General features: G+C 41.8%; 1 protein-coding gene across 6 annotated transcripts in view; it reads left to right on the top strand.

The window, feature by feature from the left end:
- Nucleotides 1-375: 375 nt before the first annotated feature.
- BMAL2 (basic helix-loop-helix ARNT like 2) overlaps nt 376-25182 on the top strand; it is an 85507-nt gene continuing 60700 nt past the window's right edge. For 4 of the 6 annotated variants that reach the window (XM_035255998.3, XM_054238240.2, XM_078339060.1 and 1 more), the window contains exon 1: nt 376-629. In XM_035255998.3, coding sequence (XP_035111889.1) covers nt 599-629 — 31 coding nt within the window. In that variant the 5' untranslated portion in view covers nt 376-598. Of the gene's footprint in view, nt 810-985; nt 1307-25182 lie in introns of those variants that run through there. The other 2 variants (XM_078339059.1, XM_078339062.1) reach the window with 2 other exon arrangements.

The raw sequence follows: 25182 nt of genomic DNA, 5'->3' as shown, positions 1-25182 counted from the left end.
CTTCCTTGGGGACCCTCTCTCCATCCTCTACACCCTCGTCTCTGCAGCTAAGCCCTTCCTTAAGCAGAAAAGAGCAGGGTCTCTCGTCCAGCAACCCCTCCCCAACCCCGGCCCCGTGCCCTCCGCTAGCCCGCCGTGCAAGGATCTTCATTCACCCTTTACCTCTGCCCCGAAGGTCTACAACTGCAGTCTTCGGAACGCCGGGGCAAAGCCTACCAAGAGCATGGAAGCCTGTTTTCAATGGGCGGGTTGCTAGAAAGACTCAACTGGCCTTTTAGCGCCTTGCGGCTCGTGGGAGGGCTCGGCGGGGCGGTGTCCGCGGCGACTCCGCCCTTCGCCCGGGTCCCGTTCCCGCCGGGGAGCCCCGGGGCGCCCAGAACGGCGGGCGGCTGGCCCCAGTCCGCATGCTCAGTAACCGCGGCCGGCCGGGCTGCGGGGAGGCGTCGGCTGCGCGCCCAGGGGCTGCGGTGGCGGCCGCCGCGGCACCGGGCAGGGCCCGCCAGTCCCCGCTTCCCCGCTCTGGAGCCTCCGCCTGGGCCGGGGCAGGGCGGGCCCGGGGCTCCTCCATGTTGCCAGCCGCGGGGCTGCGGAGCCTGCGATGGCGGCGGAAGAGGAGGCTGCGGCGGGAGGTGAGGTTGCGGGCTGCGAGACGGCCGCCCCGGGTGGGCGCGCGGCGCCTGACGCTCTGGGAGCGCCGCTGGGACGCCAGGTCTGCCCGCTCTGCGCAGAGGGAAGCGCCCGCCCCTGTCCCCTCCGGCCCGGCGTCGCCTCCGAGGGGCGCTGGAACAAGGCCGCCCCGGGGGGCACAGGTGCGGCGCGGCCCCCAGCGCGTCCTCCGAGGGCGCGGGATGTGGGGAGGGGACCCGGGGTCGCCGCGGGCGCTCAGGACGCGGTGTCTGTCTGGGTCCCGAGCCAGCTGCATTGGCTAAAGGGAGCCGGCCACGGACCCTGCACCCTGGGATGGGATCAGCCGCCTCCGCCCACCGCTGGGCGCCCGCCTCGGCGTCGGCCAGGCTTGCACTGCCGCGGGGACTTTCTACGTCTCTTCTTTCTTTCGTGTAAAACAATTGTCAGCAGCCGTGGACGGAACCCGGGTCATGCGAACCACTCCCCTGTGAGCTGAAAACACTCGCGGCTTCCCTGCTTGAACCGCTGCCCCGCGGAGGAGCGCGCAGGCGGGCAGGTGCGCGTGGACTGGGGGCTACACTCCGGGACCGCGACAGCCCTCCGTCAGCGACACCTTCTACCACTGCAGCTTCAGGAAAGTCGTCAGTGGAGTTAGCTTGTTCGATGATATATTTCTGAGGTATTTTTGTGAACAGAGTAGGGAGTTTGCTGTGCTTTCTCCATCTCGCTAGTATTCACCGGCCGTATTCTGTGGTTTCTTACAACGGGGCCTTTGGGACCACTGCTCACAATTATGGAATGATTATAAAATAGCTGTTAAGACCAGTGGGAGGCAGGAAAACAGAAATAACAAAGGAAGATTGGCAGAGAAGTTCAGGGAAGCGGTTAATTTTCCCCTTTCCTTTTGGAATAAGGTGGTAGAGTTTTAGATACTTCTCGGAAATAAGGCCATGAGAGGAGGTGGCTTTCGAAATTCTAATATAATTGTGGGAATTTAGATCGTGGGAAGATTTGAGAAATACCGTCATTTGAATATGAGTAGTTTTAGGTAAACCCTTTGTTGAGAATAGAAGATGGCATGTCTGGTGTTAAGCTCTGACCCCCTTTTTGCTCTGTCTTGTGATTGAGTTCTGCCCTTTACTGTCTGTGTCACCCAGGTTATTTGAATTCCCTTAGTCTAAGTTCTCCCATCTGTAAAATAGAGATAACTATGCAGTCCACCTTATAGGATTGCTAGGATTAAATGAGATATGAATACAAATAAAATGCTTAGCCGGATGCTGAGGAAATAGTATTTCATAAAACATTAGCTTAATGTAGTTATTAATTTACAACTCCAATTTGCTTTGTGAAATTGGTGAGTCCTGTCTGGTCCATTAAGAAAGGGAAGGAGAGAGGAAGGGGAAGGGGAAAAGGATGGGGGAAAGAAAGAAGGAAGAAAATGCACCTACTAATTCAAAGAACAACTTTCCCCAGAGAATTCTTACGGACCTAGAACATACAAGCTTTTAGATAAAGTTTATTGTTATTTATCTAACTATTTTAGATTGCTCTTTGCATATCAAATGTAAAGTTGGGAATAATAACACTTGAATTTTCTTAGTTAAGGGTAGCAATGTTTCTGTGGAGGCTGGGAGAGCCTGAAGGTTTGATGAGTACCTAAGATGTCCCAGACATTTCACAAGGGGTGCTTCCTTTAGTCTTACAGAAGCTTTGTGATGTAGGTGGTATCTCCATTTCACAGATGAGAAAACTGAGGCTGGCTCACATTTATACAGCCAGGATGTGACACAACTAGTTAAAATCCATGGGGGTCAATGATACTGCTTTGGTTTCTTTCTCATCTGAGTTGGTGGTGCTAATGAGCAAGTGTGCTCACTTCCAGACACCTGTTTATCTAAAAGAAAATAAAATTCTCAATGGAAGGCTCTAGGAAAAATACAATGTATGTATATTTTTACTCTTTCTCCCTATCCCCAGAGGGAAAACATAAACAGGCCTCCCGGCCAGTTGGTGGCCCTCTACAAAACTGGGTCTAAGGTTTTTGTTTTAACAGTGCAAGCCAAACTGTGGGCTTCCCCATCCCATCTGTTTTAGACGGTAAACACCGAAATTGAGCATGCTGCCAAGTGACTGGGTCTCCTGATAAATGATTCCAGAATCCTTGGAGTTAGGAAGAGGGTGGTCTTGGGGAGCATCACATTTCCAAGACTGCTGGCCAGAGATGATCTGGGGTCAAGGCATTGGCAGGGCAGCTTTCTCCTCTTCCCTTTTCTTACCATTTCATGTTTTCGCCTATGATATTATAAGATCCAACTCTTTTATGTGTAGTTCTGCAATTATAGTGGTTTAAATTCATTTTGTGAGTCAGAAATCAAAAGTCATGTCCCAATCAATCTTTCATAAGCTGCTGTTCCTGGCATGGATCCTTGGGCAAAATTTTAGCCAGGAATGCTTGACTCAAGATAAACTAGGATGGGCTAATTAATATTTAAGGGGGAGGAAAAGAGAGAAGGGAAGCGAGAAAGATTGAGAGAGGAGGGAGAAGAAGGAAGGTGGGCAAGTGTGAAGTAAAGAGAGGAGAGGGAAAAGGAAGAAGGAGAGAGTGAAGGAAGGAGATGGAGGGGAGGGGAGGGGAGGGGAGGGACTGACACTCCATCAAAGTTTGACTCCAGGAAAAACAAAAACTAATGTTTAAAATGTATAGGGAAAGCCAAAATGTCAGTAGGATAAGAGTGATTTCAGTGTACTTTATCGTTGTGAAATGACTCCCTGGTTCTAAAAAGCATGGTGTTGTTCTGTGCTGTGGACACTGAGGTAGCATCCTTTTAAAATCCCTCTTTTTCGTGTTCAGAAAATCATAAATGAGCCAATAACAATTCATTCTAGGAGCCCCAGTTTCTGTTGTCCCATTTAATTAATTGAAGACCTCCACTTCTCTGCAGTGACAATTGAGTTACTTGGGTGCTTGGGATTTGGGTCATTAGTCAGCATCATCATAGACAGAAGCATTACCAGGGGCCTCAGAGTATGCCATGTGCCTGCAGGAAGCAAAGGTACCTGAGACATCTGCCTGCTCTGTGAGACAGTGATTCCCTGCCCTGGCTTTTTCAGGTTTACTACCTGGAGTGGCTCCCCTGGTTCTAAGCATCCCATCCCTCTGTAGCCCCTGCCTTGCCCAGTGCCTCGCCCCTTCCCAGTGGCAAGAGCCTGTGGGAACTAAGAGCCTTCAGTGTAAGCCGTTATTGGGACTGCAGGTGGGATATATATACTCTGTAGTAGCGTGTAGTATTTCTAGATATTTACTGATAATTTATGCAATTCTTAGCTATGCATGCCCTGCCCCACCCTGTTTCCTTCTCTTAGTCAGGTGCTGTCACACTTACTGGTCCCTGACACATACTATTTATATTGAATCACACTAGGCTACCATATCCCATTTACCCACCCAGTTTTTTAACATAAATTTTTTTTTTTTGAGACAGCATCTCATTCTGTTGTCAGGCTGGAGTGCAGTGGCGCGATCTCGGCTTGCTGCAACCTCCAACTCCCTGGTTCAAGCGATTCTCCCGCTTCAGGCTCCCGAGTAGCTGGGACTACAGGTGTGCACCACCATACCCGGCTAATTTCTGTATTTTTTTTTGAGATGGAGTCTCGCTCTGTAGCCCAGGCTGGAGTGCAGTGACGCCTCCCGGGTCCCGGTTTAAACAATTCTCCTACCTCACCATCCCAAGTAGCTGGTATTACAGGCACGAGCAACCATGCCCAGCTAATTTTTGTATTTTTTAGTAGGGACGGGGTTTCACCATGTTGGCCAGTCTGGTCTTGAACTCCTGACCTTGTGATCCACCCGCCTCAGCCTCCCAAAGTGCTGGGATTACAGGAGTAGCTACTGTGCCTGGCCTAATTTTTGTATTTTTTTTTTTTTTTTTTGAGACGGAGTTTTGCTCTTGTTACCCAGGCTGGAGTGCAATGGTGCGATCTCGGCTCACTGCAACCTCCGCCTCCTGGGTTCAGGCAATTCTCCTGCCTCAGCCTCCCGAGTAGCTGGGATTACAGGCATGCACCACCATGCCCAGCTAATTTTTTTTTTTGTATGTTGAGTAGAGACGGGGTTTCACCATGTTGACCAGGATGGTCTCGATCTCTTGACCTCGTGATCCACCCGCCTCGGCCTCCCAAAGTGCTGGGATTACAGGCGTGAGCCACCATGCCTGGCCCAACTTAAAATATTTTTAAACCTGGCTGGGTACGGTGGCTCACGCCTATAATCCCAGCATTTTGGGAGGCTGTGGCAGTCCGATCACCTGAGGTCAGGAGTTCGAGACCAGCCTGGCCAACATGGTGAAACCCTCTCTCTACTAAAAAATACAAAAGTTAGCTGGGCGTTGGTGGCACATGCCTATAATCTCAGCTACTCAGGAAGCTGAGGTGGGAGAATCGCTTGAAACCAGGAGGCGGAGGTTGTAGTGAGCTGAGATTGTCCCAGTGCACTCCAGCTTGAAAAAAAAGAGTATTTTTAAACTTAAAATATTTTTAAACTTCTTAAAATCAGTTCAGTTATACAGTGTTAACATTCTCACCAGAAAATACTCAAATGGTTGACATGATAGGACATTTGATATTTATGTAGCTAAATTATTTGTATTTCTTTTCTCTAGTCTTTAAACTTATGGTTTAAATCTCTAGATAGTATCATTACAGAGAGATGAAAAAGAAGTCTAAAGGAAAAGGAAATGTAAAGAATCATTTTTCTACTCTATGGTTTGCATTAAAGTATATTTAGAATTGAAGGTTAAGACTATTGAAATAAAACAATCACTTCCAAGACATTCAAAATGTTTCACTTACAACATTTCATGCATTTTTAAGTAGACGAAATACACTATCATATTTTTCAAGCATAGGGAAAGTAGAGAACCATCTACTACCCTTCTTGACCAAAGTGCCTCCACGTTTGTCCCTCTGATATATCCTCTACTCAATTATGTGAAGGGACCTGCCTTTCCCCAACGTGGTGTACACTTTCCCACCTCCAGACCTTTCCTCAGGCTGTTGGCTGTTCCTGGAATGCCCCTGCCCTCCCACTAGATGGGCCTGGAAAATCTTAACCAATCAGGCTTGAAGGCTGAGCACAGTTGTCACTTTTTTTGTATGTGTGGAGAAGATCTGGTGTAGGAAAATCAGTATAAGCTTTGGAAATAGGCCATTGGGCTTGCGATTTCTGGTTTCATTACTTATCAGCTATGTAAACTTGGCCAAATATTAAAACTTCTTTGAGCCCCAATTTCCTTATCTGTAAAATAGGGGTAAAATACCTAACTTGGAAGGTTGTGAGAATTCAATGAGATAATGATTACAAACTGTTTAATGAACTCTGACCTTCAACAAATGATTTCCCCTTTTCCTCATCCAACCTTTCCAGAACTTCCTTGTCACTTCCAAACTGAATTTATTCTCCCCTCCTATTTTCACACTGTAGTTTTTTGCATGTGCCTGTGATAACACTTGTACCTGTTTGCCACAAGTTATTTGGTTTCTTAGCTCCACCTTTAAGTTGCACATTACTAGGAGGCCAGAATTTGTTCTTACTCATCTTTATAATCTCCAATTTCTTTCACCTATTAATTGCTTAATAAAGGCTTGCAGATTTTGAATGAAGGATGGTTTGTTTAAGGTGTGGAAGGGGTTACTTCATTCTTAAAGTATCCATTAAATACACACTACTTACTAGGCAAACAGAGAAGCAGAAGTGGAACAAGCAGGTGAAGGGGTTAAAGAGCTTACAAAATCTGTTAGGCTCGGTGAGAAATGCAGCCAAAATATTTGTAATACAGGATAGGAATATGGTACAACATATGGGCTGTTAGGAGTTAGCCTTCTCCCCCACAGCTGGGAGAAATTACATCTAGTTCATGAAGGAGGGAACCACCGAAGGCTTTCAGAGAAGGGGCTAACTTTAGTATTGATGGAAAGATAATTCTTGGAGAAGCAGGAAAAAAAAATTGGGGGAAGGTGTCTTCCCGGGAACAGAGTAGACATGGAAATGGAAAATCATTAGTGACATGCATAGAAGAACTGATGTTAGTATCCTTTGGCTGTGGATAGGAAAACTAAAAAAGAAAGAATTGGCCCATGAAGTTTCATTATTTTCTACTGGGCTTCCTCTCCAAGGTCTATGATGCAGCGTGGACAGTGAACACAGGCAGCCTGCCTTACACAGAGATGATTTTCCTACTTGACAAAAGGAAAGATACATGCATCTTCTTTTTGGTTCCTGGCAACAAAGCTTTTAAATCACCTTGAAAGGCAAATTATGGCATACTTCTGATTAGTAAGAACCAGAAAACTTACTGATTCCTAGTTCCTGCCAGATGGTTGGCTCTTAGGTTTTAGTCTTCACTGCAAGTTACCTGGGCCCCTTCTTTCTTTCATCTCCTTTTCTTTCCTGAAAAGAGAACTACTACTATCTTTTTATTTTTAACTTTTAAGTTCAGGGGTACATGTGCAGGTTTGTTATATAGGTAAACTCGTGTCACAGGGGTTTGTTGTACAGGTTATTTCATCACCCTAGTATTACGCCTAGTATCCATTCATTATTTTTTCAGATCCTTTCCCTTCTCCAATCTTCCAGCCTCCAGCAGGCTTCAATGTGTGCTGTTTCCCTTTATGTGTCCATGTGATCTCATCATTTAGCTCTCACTTCCAAGTGAGAACATGTGGTATTTGGTTTTCTGTTCCTGCATTAGATTGCTAAGGATAATGGCCTCCAGCTCCATCCATGTTCCTGCAAAGGACATGTTCTCATTCTTTTTTGGCTGCATAGTATTCCACGGTGGTTATTTACCACATTTTCTTTGTCTAGTGTCTTTGCTTTTGTGAACAGTGCTGCAATGAAATACGCATGTGTCTTTATAATAGAACAATTTATATTCCTATGGATATATACACAGTAATTGGATTACTGGGTTGAATGGCAGTCCTGTTTTAGCTCTTTGAGGAATTGCCACACTGCTTTCCACAGTGGTTGAACTAATTTACACTTCTACCAACAGTGTTTTCTCTGCAGTCTCGCCAGTATCTGTTATTTTTTGACTTTTAAATAATAGCCATTCAGACTGGTATGAGGTGGCAATCTGATTGTGGTTTTGATTTGCATTTCTCTAATAATCGGTGATATTGAGCTTTTTTTAATAGGCTTATTGGCCTCATTTATGTCTTTTGAAAAAGTGTCTGTTCATGTCTTTTGCCCACTTTTTTTTTTAAAACCTACGTCAGATTTTTATTTGTTTTCATAGACCACATCATTTAATAATTTAAAAAAGTAAAAATAAAAATTGAACAAAAGGAAAAGGTGGATATAAAGTGGAACCTGTGGGAAAGAGGCAAGGGCTGCAGGACTGAAGAGACTGGGAACTGCAGGGGCCCTGGGACTCAGGAGGAGATGCTGATTGAGCTCCTAGGTGACCCAGTACTGGCCCCAGCTGTTCCCAAGAGAAGGCTGTGAGTACCTAGGGAGATGGTAAGCAGCATGGAGGAAACATCAGAGGACTAGGGCACCTGGCTGTTCCCCATCTCTGGCCAACCACCTCCTTGCCTAATCTAGCTCTTGCCTCTCAGACTTAATGGGAAATGAGAGGGAAGGGCAGGCTAAGTCCCAAGAGATAGAGGTTAAGGTAGTATGTTTGAGGGGAAAGGATGGCCACTGTTCCATTTGGTATGTGTGCAAGGACAGGTGGTGTGAAAGACTCTTGGCTCCAGGGTGGTGCAGACTGTACCTATCCCTCTGTGCCTTTGCCCACTTTTTAATGGAGTTGTTTGCTTTTTTCTTGTAAATTTGTTTAAGTTCCAAAGAGATGCTGGATATAGACCTTTGCCAGATGGGTAATTTGCAAAAACTTTTCTACCATTCTGTAGGCTGTCTTTTCACTCTGTTGATAGTTTCCTTTGCTGTGCAGAAGCTTTTTAGTTTAGTTAGATCCCATTTATCAATTTTTGCTTTTGGCACAATTGCTTTTGGTGTTTTGCATAATGAAATCTTTGCCTGTTCATATGTCCAGAATGGTATTGCCTAGGTTGTCTTCCGGGTTTTTGTGGTTTTGGGTTTTACATTTAAGTCTTTAATCCATTTTGAGTTGGTTATTGAGTATGGTGTAAGGAAGGGGTTCAGTTTCAGTCTTTTGCATATGGCTAGTCAGTTATCCCAGCACTGTTTATTGAACAGGGAGTCCTTTCCCCATTGCTTGTTTTTGTTAGCTTTGTTGAAGATCACATGGTTGTTGGTTTTTAGCCTTATTTCTGAGTTCTATTCTGTTTCATTAGTCTATGTGTCTGTTTTTCTACCTCTCCCATGCTGTTTCATTACTGTTGCTTTGTAGTATAATTTGAAGTTAGGCAATGGTGATACCTCCAGCTTTGTTCTTTTTGCTTAGGATTGCTTTGGCTATTCGGGCTTTTTTTGTTCCATATGAATTTTAAAGTAGTATCTTCTAGTTTTGTGAAGATTGTCATTGGTAGTTTGATAGGAATAGTACTGAAACTATAAACTGCTTTGGATAGTATTATAACTGGGTTTTTTTCTTGGATGCTGGTGAGGCACGCTCCCCCAAGAGAATGCTGTGGGTTCTTGGTCTCCAATCTCTTAAAGAATAAGCGACAGGACCACTGCAGGTGCACCGTACACTTGTAAAGTAAATATCGGACCCAAGAAGTGTTGCAGAAAGGTGATTTTATTTAGGTAGAGAAAAAAGAAGAAGAGAAAAACTTCCAGGAAGAGTGTGGAAGAGGGATTCCAGAGGGGAGATCTCAGAGGGGAAAGGGAGCTCCCAGCATGTGAGAGGCAATTCCAGAATGCTGGAAATCCGGTGTGGGTGAAGGAGCAGGGGAATTTATCCTGGGAGACATTCCCACCTTCCCAAGTTCCTCTGGCCAGTGAAAGGAGTTCCTTTAAACATCCACTGGGATGATTGACTCTTAGTTTCTTCCCGGTCCCTTGAAATTCAAACATAAATCATTAAATCTCCCAGATGGAGAGAGATGGGTTGAGGGCATGGTGCTGGGAAATTCTTGCCCTTAAATCTACATCTCCCTATGGACCCGGAAAGAGAACACCTTCCCTCAGTATGTCCATTTTAACAATATTGATTCTTCCTATCCATGAGCATGGAATGTTTTTCCATTTGTTTGTGTCATCTCTGATTTCTTTGAGCAGTGTTTTATCATTCTCATTGTAGAGGTCTTTCTCCTCCCTGTTAACTGTATTCTTTGTATCTTATTCTTTTTATGGCGATTATGAATGGGACTACATTCCTTATCTGGCTCTCAGCTTGACTGTTGTTGGTATATAGGAATGCTAGTGATTTTTGCACATTGATTTTGTATCCTGAGATTTTTGCTGAAATTATTTATCAGCTTAAGGTGCTTTTGGCCCAAGACTATGGGGTTTTCTAGATACAGAATCATATCATCTGCAAAAAGGGATAGTTTGATTTCCTTTCTTCCTACTTGAATGCTCTTCATTTCTTCCTCTTGACAGACTGCTCTGGCCAGGACTTCCAGTACTACATTGAACAGGAGTGGTGAGACAGGGCATCCTTGTCTTGTGCCAGTTTTCAAGAGGAATATTTCCAGCGCTCATTCAGTATGATGTTGGCTGTGGGTTTGTTATAGGTAGTGCTTATTATTTTGAGGTATATTTCTTCAATACCTATTTTATTGAGGATTTTTAACATGAAAAGGTGTTGAATTTTATCAAAAATTGATAATCATGAAAAGGTGTTGAGATAATCCTGTGTTTTTTTGTCTCTAGTTCTGTTTATGCAATGAATCATATTTATTGATTTGCATATGTTGAACCTAACTTGCTACCCAGGGATAAAGCTTACTTGATCATGTTGGATAAGCTTTTTGAAGTGCTGCTGGTTTTGGTTAAGGCAGCTACTTCTTGTCTTTAAATACACTTCACATTGTTCTGAAAAGCATAAATACTATTTCATTTATTTCCATGGCAGCCTGTTGGGAAGCAGGTATCTGCACGTTCCACGTTTATTCAGCATAATGACCTGTGTTGCCCTTCCGTTCCCATCACTCTGTGCCCTTGATAGGGGCATGTGCTCCAGTCATGCTTGCAGAAAAGAACTTAAAATGGTCACAGACTTTTCCTGTGCAGCTCCATGGGACAAAGCTGAAGACCCTTAGCCTTAACTTCCAGTACAAACACTTAATGAAGGTTTATAAACAATAAGAAATCCAGTGCCCTGCGTCAGAACATACTCCTAATATGAAGAGAGCACTCATGGAAACACCTAAGTGTGGTGACAGGAGATTTTTTTTTTTTGAAGCAGAATCTCACTCTGTCACCCAAGCCGAAGTGCAGTGGTGCAGTCTCTGCTCACTGCAACCTCTACCTCCCAGGTGCAAGTGATTCTCATGCATTAGCCTCCCAAATATCTGGGACCACAGGTGTGCACCACGGCAACCAGCTAATTTTGTATTTTTTTTAGTAGAGACAGGGTTTCACCATGATGGCCAGGCTGGTCTCGAACTCCTAGCCTCAAGTGATCTGCCCACCTTGACCTCTCAAAATGCTGGGATTACAGGCATGAGCCACTGCAACCAGCCAGTTGTTCTTATTTTACTTCGGTTACAGTGCAGAGGATCTCTGGCTTAGAAGTTACTTGTAAACAGAAAGTCTTTCTATATAGCGAAATACATCACCTCTTTTTCTTAGAAGCAGAGAATATAGGGAGAATATATTATTGTGTCTATAGAGTACTTAAGCTCTAAGTATATTTTATAGAAATGAAGATTTTAAGAGCTAGATCAGTATATATCTGATCTGTAGATTGAATTTATACCATCTATACAGTAGATAGGATTGAAATTGATTGAATACTTGACAGAATGTGTTATCAATAGATTTTAAAAATAGTAGATTATCAAGATTAATAGTTGTTTTGTTAAAGATCTAGAGAAAAGTTTTGATGAAACAATGAACACAATCTGCAGCTCTGTCTTCTCTCCTTGAACATGTATCAGCTCCCTGGTTGGAGAATTAAATTTCCTCTCTGAGTTTACATGGCACCCAAAGATAGGCTGTGCTTATACTACCATGGAAACAAACAATATTGCACTGTAGGTAGGCCATCTCTTCTATAACAAGTCACCCGGGCAACCACTCTGACCTAGAAAAGAGAGACTAAATCCAATTTTCCATGCATCCTGCTGCTAGTGTCTTCTTTAGGACAATTCTTCTTTTCTTTAGTTTTCAACTTGAAAGTACTTTTGGCTTATCACTTCCTTTCAACAATAATCATAGCCACGTCTGTGGTATACCGTCATAACCAAAATAGCCCGATCTTAGAGGGATGTTCAATTCACACTTCAAAGCCTTGAAGGCATCCAGGGCAAATTATTTAGCAAAAGGTTTAGAAATAATTTTCATTAAATCTTTTTTAGGAAGCAACTTTGGATTATGAACAACATCGTTACTAGGGCGTGTTATGCCTGGATTGTATTAAAGCCCTAGATATCACTTTGGGTTTTATTGCTTTTAAAATCTACATTCTAATTTTTTTGTATTTTTAGTAGAGACAGGGTTTCACCATGTTGACCAGGATGGTCTCGACCTCTTCACCTCGTGATCCACCCGCCTCGGCCTCCCAAAGTGCTGGGATTACAGGTGTGAGCCACCGCGCCTGGGCATGGTGGCGCATGCCTGTAATCTGAGCTACTCGGGAGGCTGAGGCAGGAGAATTGCCTGAACCCAGGAGGCGGAGGTTGCGGTGAGCTGAGATCGTGCCATTGCACTCCAGCCTGGGTAACAAGAGCGAAACTCCGTCTCAAAAAAAAAAAGAATAAAATAAAATCTACATTCTGCTTAAACATTGTATTTGTAAAACTTTAACATTTGCTTGTTGCAGTGTCCTGCTTCCTTTTTTTTTTAAAGGCGCTTTCCTTTTTTCTAGAATAATCACCATTCAGTGAAAAGATATACAAATATTTGTATGAACACTGATGCTTTTATCCTCCAAAGTTAAACAGAAGGTGTCTCATCTTGTTGCTACTTGAGTTGTTAGGAATCACCTATGTTTTGTAGGCTTTGTGTAGAATTTGGCATTTCCAACATGTCTGACTAATGTGAATCATGATAATGACCCACCTTGTGTCTACTGTTTGCTCATAACCTGCAGGAATTGTATTTTGTTGAGCTGTATTTTCCAGTATATAATAGTAAACTCGGTGTGGACCATTCAAATCTAAATACATTTTTGTGTCTTTGGAAAAGCCTGCTGATGTTGAAAATGTTAAATCCTGCATTCTTCTTTTCCATGGGGATCAATCAGCCCTGGAACAAGTTAGGGAACTTTTCTGTATTGATATGGAACTGAAATTCTGATCAACTGTGATTTCTTGCTTTTGCTCATCCCTGGATTAGGTATAATGCCTATGAAATGCTGGCCTTTTCCAGAATGGTCATAGTCAGGGAAGCATTCTTCAGTGCTTATATCATTCTGATTATATTCTGCATCACAAATGAGTGATTTCCTCCCTTGACTCCAATTTCCTTATAGTCATCATGAGTATTTCTCCTCCCTCTTTTCCCTGTTTCAAAAGCTCAGCATCTATAACTCTCTTTGGTTCTGTTAAAAAGTTAAAATTCCTAATCTTTATTGAGTATTTACTATGTGCTAGGTGTTCTAAATGCTTTGCATGGTATAACTCATTCAATCATCAGCAACTGATGAGATAGGTACTATTGTTAATCCATATTTCAGATGAGGAAACTGAGTCATAGAGAATTTAAGTACATTGCCTAAGGTTAAGGTGGCAGAACTAGGGCTTGAACCCAGGCAGAGTGGCCTTCAGAGCTTTTAACCTTGCCCTAGATTGCATTCCTTTAGTGTCTGCACATTTGGATGTGGTTCCATTTCTGTGGAGTGCCGATGTCTAAAACTTCTGGGAGGGAGTGCGGCATACTGGCCTAATTTGACTTTGAAAGCATCTGAGGTCTCTCACTTAACAATTGTGTGATGTTTGCCATGTGTATTAGTCAGGGTTCAACCAGAGGAGCATAACCAATAGGCAATACATATTAAGAGATTAATTGCAAGGGATTGGTTTATGCAACCATGGGGCTGGCTAGGCAAGACTGAAACCCACAGAGCAGGTTGTCAGTAAAGGCAGGCTGAACTTCAGCACAGGCTGACCCTGCTGTTCACAGGTGGAGTTTCTTTTTCTTCAGGGAAGCCTTCCCTCTGTTTTTAATGTCTGTTTTTTTCTCTTTTATTTAAACTAAGGTGTAAAACACAGCTTGGCCTATTATTTCACCACTCTGAGCCTAAGTTTTCTTAGCTGTAAGATAAGTAAATTGGACAAGATAATTTCTTTTTTTTATTGTTTATTTTATTGAGACACGGTTCACTCTGTTGTCCAGGCTGGAGTGCAATGGTGTGATCACCGTTCACTGCAGCCTCCACGGCCTTGGGCTCCAGTGATTCTCCTGTATCAGCCTCTGCCTTTGGAGTAGTTGGGACCACAGATACGCACCACCATGCCCCACTAATTTTTGTACTTTTTTTGTTGTAGAAACCGGGTTTTGTCATGTTGCCCATGCAGGTCTCCACCTCCTGTGCTCAAGCTATCTGCCTGTCTGGGCTTTCCAAAAGTGCTAGGATTATGGGCAAGAGCCAGCATGCCTGGCTGATAATTTCTTTTGTTCCTTTTTCCTTCTTTTATTGCAATTAATCTTTTATTGCAAAATAAGAAAACCAGGTATGTTTTTAGGATTTTCTCCAAATGTTTAAGAGTAAGACTAGTTTATTTTTCCCTATCAAACCAAATATTTAAAAGGCAGTACTTATAGTTGAATCAAATAATAGATTTAAAAAATTAGCCAAAAAAGCCTTCCATTTTTCTATTCCATCAGATGAGAGACAATGTGTGAACAAATGAATGATCTTGGGAGCCATTTTAGTCTGTTGGACTTGATAACTGTTTTTGTCCTTATTCTGAACTGCTTGTTCAAATTCAACTCATACTAAACTCCCTGCCATGTTTCTGACCTTTCTGTCTTATAAACTTTACCTTCCTACTTATTCCTACTTTATCATAACTCTTGAATGTGATGATTAAACCTTCGTTTTGTTTTCTATTTTAATTTTTTTCTGAGGTAGAGTCTCATTCTGTCGCCCAGGCTAGAATGCGGTGACGCAATCTCGGCTCACTGCAACCTCCTCCTCCCAGGTTCAAGCGATTCTCCTGCGTCAGCCTCCTGAGTAGCTGGGACTACAGGTGTGTACGTCGCCACACCCGGCTAATGTTTTGTATTTTTAGTAGAGATAGGGATTTCTCCATGTTGGTCAAGCTGGTCTCGGACTCCTGACCTCATAAGTGCTAGACAGGTGTGAGCCACTGCCCCTGGCGGCCTATACCTTTGTTGTCAAAGTTTTACTTCTACCCTTTGCCATGATTCTCACTTTTCTTTGGCTATGTGGCTGTTGTCCACCAATGCTAGAGAGAGCATTCTGTTCCCATAGTCTACTGTCAGACTGTGGCTCCCAGTTGATGTCATGGTTTTTGAAAATACACTGTAAGACTCTTCAAATTCATAGTCACAGGTGTCTAGTTGCAATGGTTTGGATGTTTCTCCCTTTCAAACCTCTTGTTGAAGTTTGATTTCCAGTGTTGGAGGTGGGGCCTAATGGGAGGTATTTGGGTCATGGGGTGGATACTCCATGAATAGATCAATGTCCTTCCTTGAGGGTGAATGAGTTCTCACTCTATTTAATTGTTTGTTAAAGCTGGTTGTTAAAATGCCTAGTGCAGCCGACCCTCTTGCTTTCACTCTCCTCATGTGATCTCTGCACATTCTGGCTCTTCTTAACCTTCTACCTTGAGTGGATGCAGCCTGAGGCCCTCACCAGAAGCAGACGTCCCATCTTGAACTTTCCCACTATCAGAATCATGAGCCAAATAAACCTTTTTTCTTGATACATTACCTAGTCTCCATAGCAACACTAAACAGACTACAAGTAGTTTAGTACAGTAGTCAAGTATGAGACAGACCCAACATCTTTGGCATTGAATATCACACAGGGAAGTGATATGGCTACGTACATCAAAACTTCAAGATTACGTGCTGCATTTTCTTCACTGTATGCATAAATGATATTATTTCTCAATAATTTTGGCCTTCTCCTTCATTTGCCTATGCCACCAGAGGCATTCAAAGCCTTTGATGAGTACCTGGTAGAACTGCAGGATACACGGGAAGATCTGTTAGATTTTTGGGTTCCATGAAGGATTAGTCTCTTTTGTCACCATCATATCCCCAGCCCTCAGCTCAGCTTCTTGTTCATAGTAGGTGCTTGAGGAATATTTACTAATTGATCTGCAGGACGTTATAAGACCACAGCTGATAAGTACCTCCCACTCACATTTGGTGGCCATCCAAATAGGGGAATGGGTTAGCTTTTTAAAAATCATGTCCTTTCAACCAGGTTGTATTGCAAACTGGAAAACTGGTTTGAATATATTCTAAGGTTCAGAACATAAATATCATTTTTCTGATGTTCACATCCATGCAGTTGGTTTGTTTTACCCTGAGTGCCACACCCTTAGGATCAGCTAGGAAGAAGCAACCTTAGTATGAAATGTGCAAGAGATCCAGGGCACCTGCTGATTTTAAGGCCGTCCTTAGTACACAGTCCAGAATGAGCAATACAAGCAAATCCACATCTTACCTTAGACATGCTCTAAAATGTATGTTGCTGTTACATTGAGCAATCCTGGGAGATTCCCTGGCCTATCCATACTGGTAGGAAAGATGTGTCATTATCAGGTAACCAGATCCCCTGTGGCTCATTTTAAATGGTGAAGATAGCACAGCATAATCTGTGGGGCTCTCTGATACCTTGGCATTGTTTACAGTTTTACTCCCAATCCAGATTAGTTAAATTTTCCCACCTGCTGAGTGATTGTCTGAGTCTATTCCAACCATTCATATCTCTTTGCTCGTGTCAACCTTTTACCTTCCTCTAACTGCCTGGGCTCTCACTTTGCCTGCGTTGAATACGGCTATAGTGAATAAATTCCCTGCTGTTCTCTCTTTGGCTTTTTTGTTCAACATGATAGCCAGTCACTTGGCTTGAAGATGGTGATGTTCTTGTGGTCACTTTTGCACATAGCCTGCTTTGGGGAGGCTTAGGGAGGAGATAGATATAATCTGAATCCAGAAGGATACTGATAGCATAATAGCAAAACTGATAGGGCGATACCAAAAAGATTGAAATTAACAGAAAAAAAGCTAACATTTATGTTTTTCTTTTCTTAAATGAAGACGTAATGAAATGTACAGATGTGGCTTAACTTACCTAAAGCCACTTTTTAGATTTCAAAATTCTCTCCTCACTTAAAGATTATGACTATTCATATATATATATATATATATATGTTTTCTTATACTTTTATGGTTTTATTTCTTTACATTTAACTCATTTATCCATCACAAATTCATGATGGTAAATAGGGAGAAATAGAGATTTAACTTTTTCTGAATACCCTTAGAGAATTGACTTAACACAAATTATTGAATAATCCACCATTTCCTCAGTTGTTGAGTGTGGGCAGTGTGTCAGGGATTGCGTTAAACTGGAAATAAAAACATGGTTCCAGCCCTCAAGGAGCTATGCCTGGTGAGGGAGACAGATTAGGAAAAAGAGAATTAAATGAAGTGGGATGAGATCAATGATAGCATCAATTACAAAGTGCCCCTGTATAATGTCTGAGGGCTCCCAGGTGGCAGGTTTTGATGATGGGAAACAGTGGGTAGAGAGGACTTCTTGTAGGAGGGAACATCTGACTTAATCTTGACAAGTAAGTGTAAACTGAGTAAACCTGAATTTAAAACAGGGAATTCCAGGCAAGGAGAACCAGAGCCATGGGGGACCTGAGCTGATTGGGCAGTGTCATCAGTGCTCTGAGGCCATTGCCTGGGTTATGAGTGAAAGTAGCATGGGATGAGGCTCATGGGAATGCCTCATATTTCATATTTCATGTCATTTTAAACCAGTGGGGCCCGCAGTTGGGTTTAAAGCAATAGAATGAAATAACCAAAGCTGTTGTACAATAATTAAATTCTTGGTAGTTTGCATATTGAATATTCTCAAGAGTACTACTTTTAATTCACAGCAGTGCTTATGATTTTGAATCATGGGTTTGTCTGATTATTGATGGTTTCATACTGCCTTCTTCAAAAGAGGAAGGAAAAATTTATATTTCATTAATTATATGAGGAGTTTCATGTGGAAATCTGAATTACCCGGCATTATAGTTCTGATTTCATCTTGCTCCACAGCAGTCCTACCCCTTAATTTCACTCAGACTTCAATCAGCTTTAATATTTACACCCTTCAGTCTGACCATTTATATGAGGATGGAAATGTACACTAGTGTCCGTTTGGATCTTATACCTGGTCAAAAGCCCACTATCCTCAACTCAGATAAGTAATTCATGTATTACTGAATATCTGCCCAATATAAGTTCATAGATTCCAAAATTCTTAAACATTTGTCTCAGTGTTTTTTTGTAAACACTCTATGAGGTCACTCTGGTCTTTATTATAACTTCTATATTACAGATGAGGAAATGACCACAGAGAGGGTAAATGACTTACCTAAAGCCATGCACAGTGAGTTAGGGGAATTGCTGGACAAAAATGCTCTTGTTGTGCCTGGTGCTGCCTTTTTGCCTTTCAGTCCTTGGTCAGCGGAGGTCGTGAGCTCCTCGTGTTGGGTGTGAGACAGTGTTCTCATTGCAGGGGCTTGCATCTGATCTTGAGCTAGGCATCCTGACCAGTGGATATTTTATGGAGTTCACACAGTTATTAAGTTCTTCCTTTAGAAAAGTCCTCAGAAGTTGGTATAGGTTGTCAAAGTCTACTTAGTCACTCCCTGTGAAAAAGCAGGTGCTTTCGGCAGACTACAAGGCTGTTCCCTGCCTCCAGCAACAACCCTTTATAGACTCTTTAATGCCACAGTTATTTCTAAAGCATTAAACACAGCACCAACAAATGCTTTCAATCAGTTATAAGGTATGGAATATAGGCAATCAAAGCCACGTGGCTACCACTTTCTGAAATCAGTACACTTATCCCTCACCCACAAAGGGAATCGTCTGTAGGCAGGTGATGCTTGTGGAAGGCTCTTTCTTAAGTCCCTTAAATACTTTTGCCAAGAGACCTCTCTTCCACAGTACAGAAAAAGGGCCACTGTGAAATCTTGCATTTGATTAGAAACTCCTTGTCCTGACTGTCTGGGAAAACATGACAATGTTCCACGGAAGTGGCTCAATATGGTCTCGTACCTTTAGCAACACAAAGTTCATAGCATCAGCTGTCCATGGTTGTTCTTTGGGTTTAAAAAACAAGGAGGACCATATACACGGCTCTTGGAATAGTGATATCAATTTATCCTTTCAAAGAAATGCCCAAGGTTGTGAATAACACAAGAAAACTTTTTAGTATATTTCTTTTTTTTGTTATTGTTGACAGTCTTGCTCTCTCACCAGGCTGGAGTGTAGTAGTGCAGTGGTGCTCTCTCAGCTCACTGCAACCTCCCACTCCCAGGTTCAAGTGATTCTCCTGCCTCAGCTTCCTGAGTAGCTGGGATTACAGGTGTGCCACCATGCCCGGCTAATATTTTTAGTAGAGATGGGGTTTCACCATGTTGGCTGCTGGTCTCAAACTCCTGACCTCAGGTGATCCACCTGCCCCAGCCTCCCAAAGTGCTGGGATTACAGGCATGAGCTGCCACCTGGCCTTGTTTTTTTGTTTTGTTTTTGAGATAGGGTCTTGCTCTGTCACCCAGGCTGGAGTGCAGTGGCATGAACACGGCTCACTTCAGCCTCGTCTTCCTATACTGGAGGGATCCTCCTGCCTCAGCCTCCCAAGTAGCTGGGACTACAGGTGTGTGCCACCACACCCAGCTAACTTTTAATTTTTTTGTAGAGATGGAGTCTCACTATGTTGCCCAGAATGGTCTCAAACTCCTGGGCTCAAGCAATCCTCCCTAGCCTCCCAAAATGCTGGGATTACAGGCATGAGCCCCTGGCATCTGGCCTTATTTTTCTGAATTTAAAAAAGTAATATCTGTTAGTTGTAGAAAAAGAAAAGGTAAATTAAGAAAAATATAAATGTCTTAACCATGTCTTTTATTTTCTATATTCTGATGCTTTGATATCTGGGCCTTGCTGATTTTGGAGGGACTGTCCCTCCCAGGATTAGCCAATACCTAGAGATAGTAGAATATAAACCAACTAGTCCAGAGCCCACTATCCAACCATCTCTTTTATTGAGCCCTTACAGTCTGGGCTACTATTTGTCTAATCTAATCACCTCAGAGCCAGATACCAGATCTCTGTGAAGGGATAGCCCCTGTTCCCAGAGTCTGCTGAAGTTATTCAAAGTAGCCAATTCCAAGCTTGCTTAGCCTGCCTCACCTGTTCCTGCAGAAACCAGAATCAAGACTCTTGCCCACCATTCTTTCTCTTCCTCTAACTGACACAGTGCTTCCCCTGTGGCACCCTCAGTGGTGTGGCATGCACACTCTGCTTGGTAACAGCAAGTAACAGTCTACCTTTTCGATGACAATAAATGTCTCCTGATTGGTTGACCCTACTTTATCTCAAACTTCTATTACTACATTATATTTTAAAACTAAAGTGAATAATATGCCATATAAAATTTAATATATTTAAAGCATTTACTATTTCATAAATAATTTGAAAACATTGTATTTAAAGTCAGCAGAGGACTCCATCACATTACACCCTAATTTTTTAGCCATTCCCTCGTTTGTCAAAGCTTTTCGATTGTTTTCTGGTTTACACTGCTGATGTATTTTTACTAATTTCTTTGTACAAAAGTATTTAAATATATCTTTAATAATTTTAGGATAAGTTCAAAGAAGTCGATTGCTAAATCAAAGGACAGCATGTGTTTGTGCCCCGGGATATAATTTTTCAAATTGCCTTCTGGAAACATATAGGATGAGCAGCCCTAATCTAAAAATGCAAAATCTGAAGTGCCAAAAAATCCTAAACTTTTTGAGTACTGACATGACACCACAAGTGGAAAATTCATACCTGACCTCATATGACAGGTCAGAGTCAAAATGCAGTCAACATCAACAAATTAGGCATTGAAGGAACGAACTTTAAAATAATAAGAGCTATGTCTGACAGACCTGCAGCCAACATCATAATGAACAGGCAAAAGCTGGAAGCATTCAGTCTAAGAACTGGAACAAGGCAGCTGGGTGTGGTGGCTCATGCCTGTAATCCCAGAACTTTGGAAGGCCGGGGCGGGCGGATCACCTGAGGTCAAGAGTTCAAGACTAGCCTGGCCAACATGGTGAAACCTCATCTCTACTAAGAACACAAAAAAATTAGCTGGATGTGGTGGTGCATGCCTGTAGTAGTAGCTAATTGGGGAGGCTGAGGCAGGAGAATCACTTGAACCTAGGAGGCAGAGGTTGCAGTGAGCTAAGATCATGCCACTGCACTCTAGCCTAGGTGACAGAGGGAGACTCCATCTCAAAAAAGAAAGCAAGAACTGGAACAAGGTAAGGATGCTTCCTCTCACCACTCTTATTCAACATAGTCCTGGGAGTTCTAGCCAGAGCAAACAGGCAAGAGAAAGAAAGAAAAGGCATCCAATCGGAAATAAGTCAAATTATCTCTCTTTGCTGATAATGTGTCTCTACCTAGAAAATCCTGAAGACTCTGCTAAAAGGTTCCTAAGCTGATAAATAACTTCAGCAAAGTTTCAGGATACAAAATAAATGTACAAAAGTCAGTAGCATATTCATACTGCTATGCTGAGTGCCAGATCAAGAGTGCAGTCTCATTCACAGTAGCCATAAGAAAATACCTAGGAATACAGCTAAGCAGGGAGGTGAAATATCTGTACAGAATTATAAAACTGCTAAAAACATTCCATGCTGATGGGTAGAAAGAATCAATATTGTTAAAATGGCCATACTGCCCAAAGTGGTTTACAGATTCAGTACTATTTCTATTAAGCTACAAATATTATTTTTCACAGAATTATAAAAAACTATTCTAAAATTCATATGGAACCAAAAAATGAACTGAGAAATCCTAAGCCAAAAGAACAAAGCCAGAAACATCATACCACCTGACTTCAAACTATACAAGGCAACAGTAACCAACACAGCATGAGACTGGTACAAAAACAGACCCATAGGCCAATGGAACAAGTGAGAAAACCCAGAAGTAGAGCTGTACACCTACAACCATCTGATCTTGGACACACAGTTGACAATAACAAACAATGGGGAAAGGAGTCCCTGTTCAATAAACTGTGCTGGGATTACTGGCTGGCCATATGCAGAAGACTGAACGATTTCCAATCTTCATATGCAGAAGATTGGTCCACATTTCCAAAGGAAAAGTGGACCGTTTCCTTTCACCATATATAAAAATCAACTCAAGGTGGATTAAAGACTTAAATATAAGAACTAAAACTAGAAAAACCCTAGAAGAAAACCTAGGAAATACCATTGTGGATGTAGCCTTTGGTAAATATTTCATCATGTAGCCTCCAAAAGCAATTGCAACTAAAACAAAAAATAGGTAAGTGGGACCTAATTAAACTAAAGAGTTTGTACACAGCAAAAGGAACTATCAAAAGAGTAAACATGCAGCCTGCAGAATGGGGTAAAAGTTTGAAAATGATGCATCCAAAAAGGTCAACTATCCAGAATCTATAAGGAACTTAAATCAACCAGCAAAAAACAACCAAATTAAAAAATGGGAAAAGGACATAAACAGACACTTCTCAAAAGACGACATACATGCAGCCAACAAACATGAAAAATGCCCAACATCATTAATCATTAGAGAAATAGAAATCAAAACCACAATGAGAAACCATCTCATGCCAGTCAGAATGGCTATTATTAAAAAGTGAGAAAATAACAGATGTTGGCAAGGTTGTGGAGAAAAGAGAACACTCACACACTGCTGATGGGAATGTTAATTAGTTCAGCCACTGTGGAAAATAGTTTGGAGGTTTCTCAAAGAACTTAGAACTACTGTCTGACCCAGCAATCCCATTACTAGGTATATACCCAAAGGAATGTAAATTGTTCTACCAAAAAGATACATGCCCTCATATGTTCATTGCAACACTATTCACAGTAGCAAATACAGGGAGTCAACCTAGATGCTCATCAGTGTTTGACTGGATAAAGAAAATGTGATACATACACCATGGAATGCTACACAGCCATAAAAAAGAATACAGTCGTGCCCTTTGCAGCAACATGGATAAAGCTGGAGGTTGTTATCCTAGGCAAATTAACACAGGAACAGAAAACCAAATAATTGAATGTTTTCACTTATAAGTGGGAGCTACACATTGAGGACACATGGAATCAAAAGGGGGAATAATATACATCATGGCCTACTTGTAAGTGGAGGGTGGGAGGAAGGGTGAGTGAGGGTTGAAAAACTACCTATTGGATACCCTACCTGGGTAACAAAACTATTTGTATACTAAACCCCAGCAACCATGAAGTTTATACATATAACAAACCTGCACATATATATCCCTTGAACCTAAAATGAGATAGAAAAAAACCAAAAACCCCTCAGTATTACATCCAGGGCCCTCCATGAACTAGTGCAATCTACCTTTCAAGCTTGATCTCGCATCAGTTTTATGTTGTGGCCACCCATACTGATCTTGCTATCCTTCAATAGTCCATATGTCTTCTTTTCTCCAGGTTGCGTGTATGTCTTACAAAAGTAAAACATGATACTTAGAAAAGTTTGGAACAATATAGGAAAGTAAAAAGGAGAAAAATCCTTCGATTGGCTACTGAGATGAAACTCCTGGAAATGTTTCATTGTGTATGTTTTTTCTCTCCGTTGCAAATTGCATTATTTTTGTTTGTTTGTTCTTAGTCTTTCATCCTTTTTAAAACTAATCATTACATAAGCATTTATTTTTTGTTTCCTGGGGGAACAGGTGATGTTTGGTTACATGAATAAGTTCTTTAGTGGTGATTTCTGAAATCTTTGTCCACTCATCACCTGAGCAGTATGCACTGTGCCCAGTGTGTAGTCTTTTATTTCTCACCCCTTCCTCCCATTCCCTGTGAGTCCCCAATGTCCATTGTATTATTCTTATGCCTTTGTGTCATCATAGCTTAGCTGCCACTTATGAATGAGAACATTTGATATTTGGTTTTCTATTTCTTAATTACTTCACTTCAGATAATTTTCTCCAATTCCATCCAGGTCACTGCAAATGCCATTATTTCATTTCTTTTTATGGCTGAGTAATATTCCATTATGTGTATGTAGGTATGTGTATGTATACACACACACACCCCCCACAATTTCTTTATCCACTTTTTGATTGATGGGCATTTGGGCTGGTTTCATATTTCTGCCATTGTGAATTCTGCTGCTATAAACATGCATGTGCAAATGTCCTTTTTATATAATGACTTCTTTTCCTGTGGATAGATACCCAGTAGTGGGAAAATAAAACACTTAGGAATATACCTAACCAAGGAGATGAAAGACCTCTACAAGGAAAACGACAAAGAACTGCTGAAAGAAATCATAAATGACACTGACAAATGGAAACATGTCCCATGCTCATGGATGGGTAGAATCAATATTGTGAAAATTACCATATTGCCTAAAGCAATCTACAAATCAATGAAATTCCCATCAAAGTACCACCGTCATTCTTCACTGAACTCGGAAAAAAATCCTAAAATTCATATGAAACCAAAAAGAGCCCACATAGCCAAAGCAAGACTAAGCAAAAAGCAAATCTGCAGGCATCACACTACCTGACTTCACACTATACTATTAGGTCATAGTCACCGAAACAGTAAGGTACTGGTATAAAAATAGGCATGTAAAGCAAAGGAACAGAATAGGGAACCCAGAAATAAAGCCAAATACTTATAACCAACTGATCTTCGATAAAGCAAACAAAAACATAAAGTGAGGAAAGGACACACTATTCAACAAATGGTTCAAATAATTGACTGGCTGCATTTAGGAGAATGAAGCTGGATTTTCATCTCTCACCTTATACAAAATTGTCTCAAGATGGATCAAGGACTTAAGTCTACGACCTAAACCATAACAATTCTAGAAGATAACATCAGTAAAACCCTTCTAGACATTGGCTTAGGCAAAGACTTCAAGACAAGAACCAGAAGCAAATGCAACAAAAACAAAGATAAATAGATGGACTTAATTAAACAAAAACCTTCTGCAGAGCAAAAGAAATAATCAGCAGAGTTAACAGACAACGCACAGAGTGGGAGAATATCTTTGCTATCTATATATCTGACAAAGATTAATATCCAGAATCTACAAGGAATTCAAACAAATTAGCAAGAAAAAAGCAATCCCATGGAGAAGTGGGCTAAGGACATGAATAGACAGTTCTCAAAAGAAGATATACAAATGGCCAACAAACATATGAAAAAATGCTGACCATC

Source organism: Callithrix jacchus, chromosome 9, assembly GCF_049354715.1.
Source record: "Callithrix jacchus isolate 240 chromosome 9, calJac240_pri, whole genome shotgun sequence".
Taxonomy (NCBI): Eukaryota; Metazoa; Chordata; class Mammalia; order Primates; family Cebidae; genus Callithrix; species Callithrix jacchus.
The sequence above is the reverse complement of the archived record's forward strand: the minus strand, read 5'-3'. Positions and strand labels throughout refer to the sequence as shown.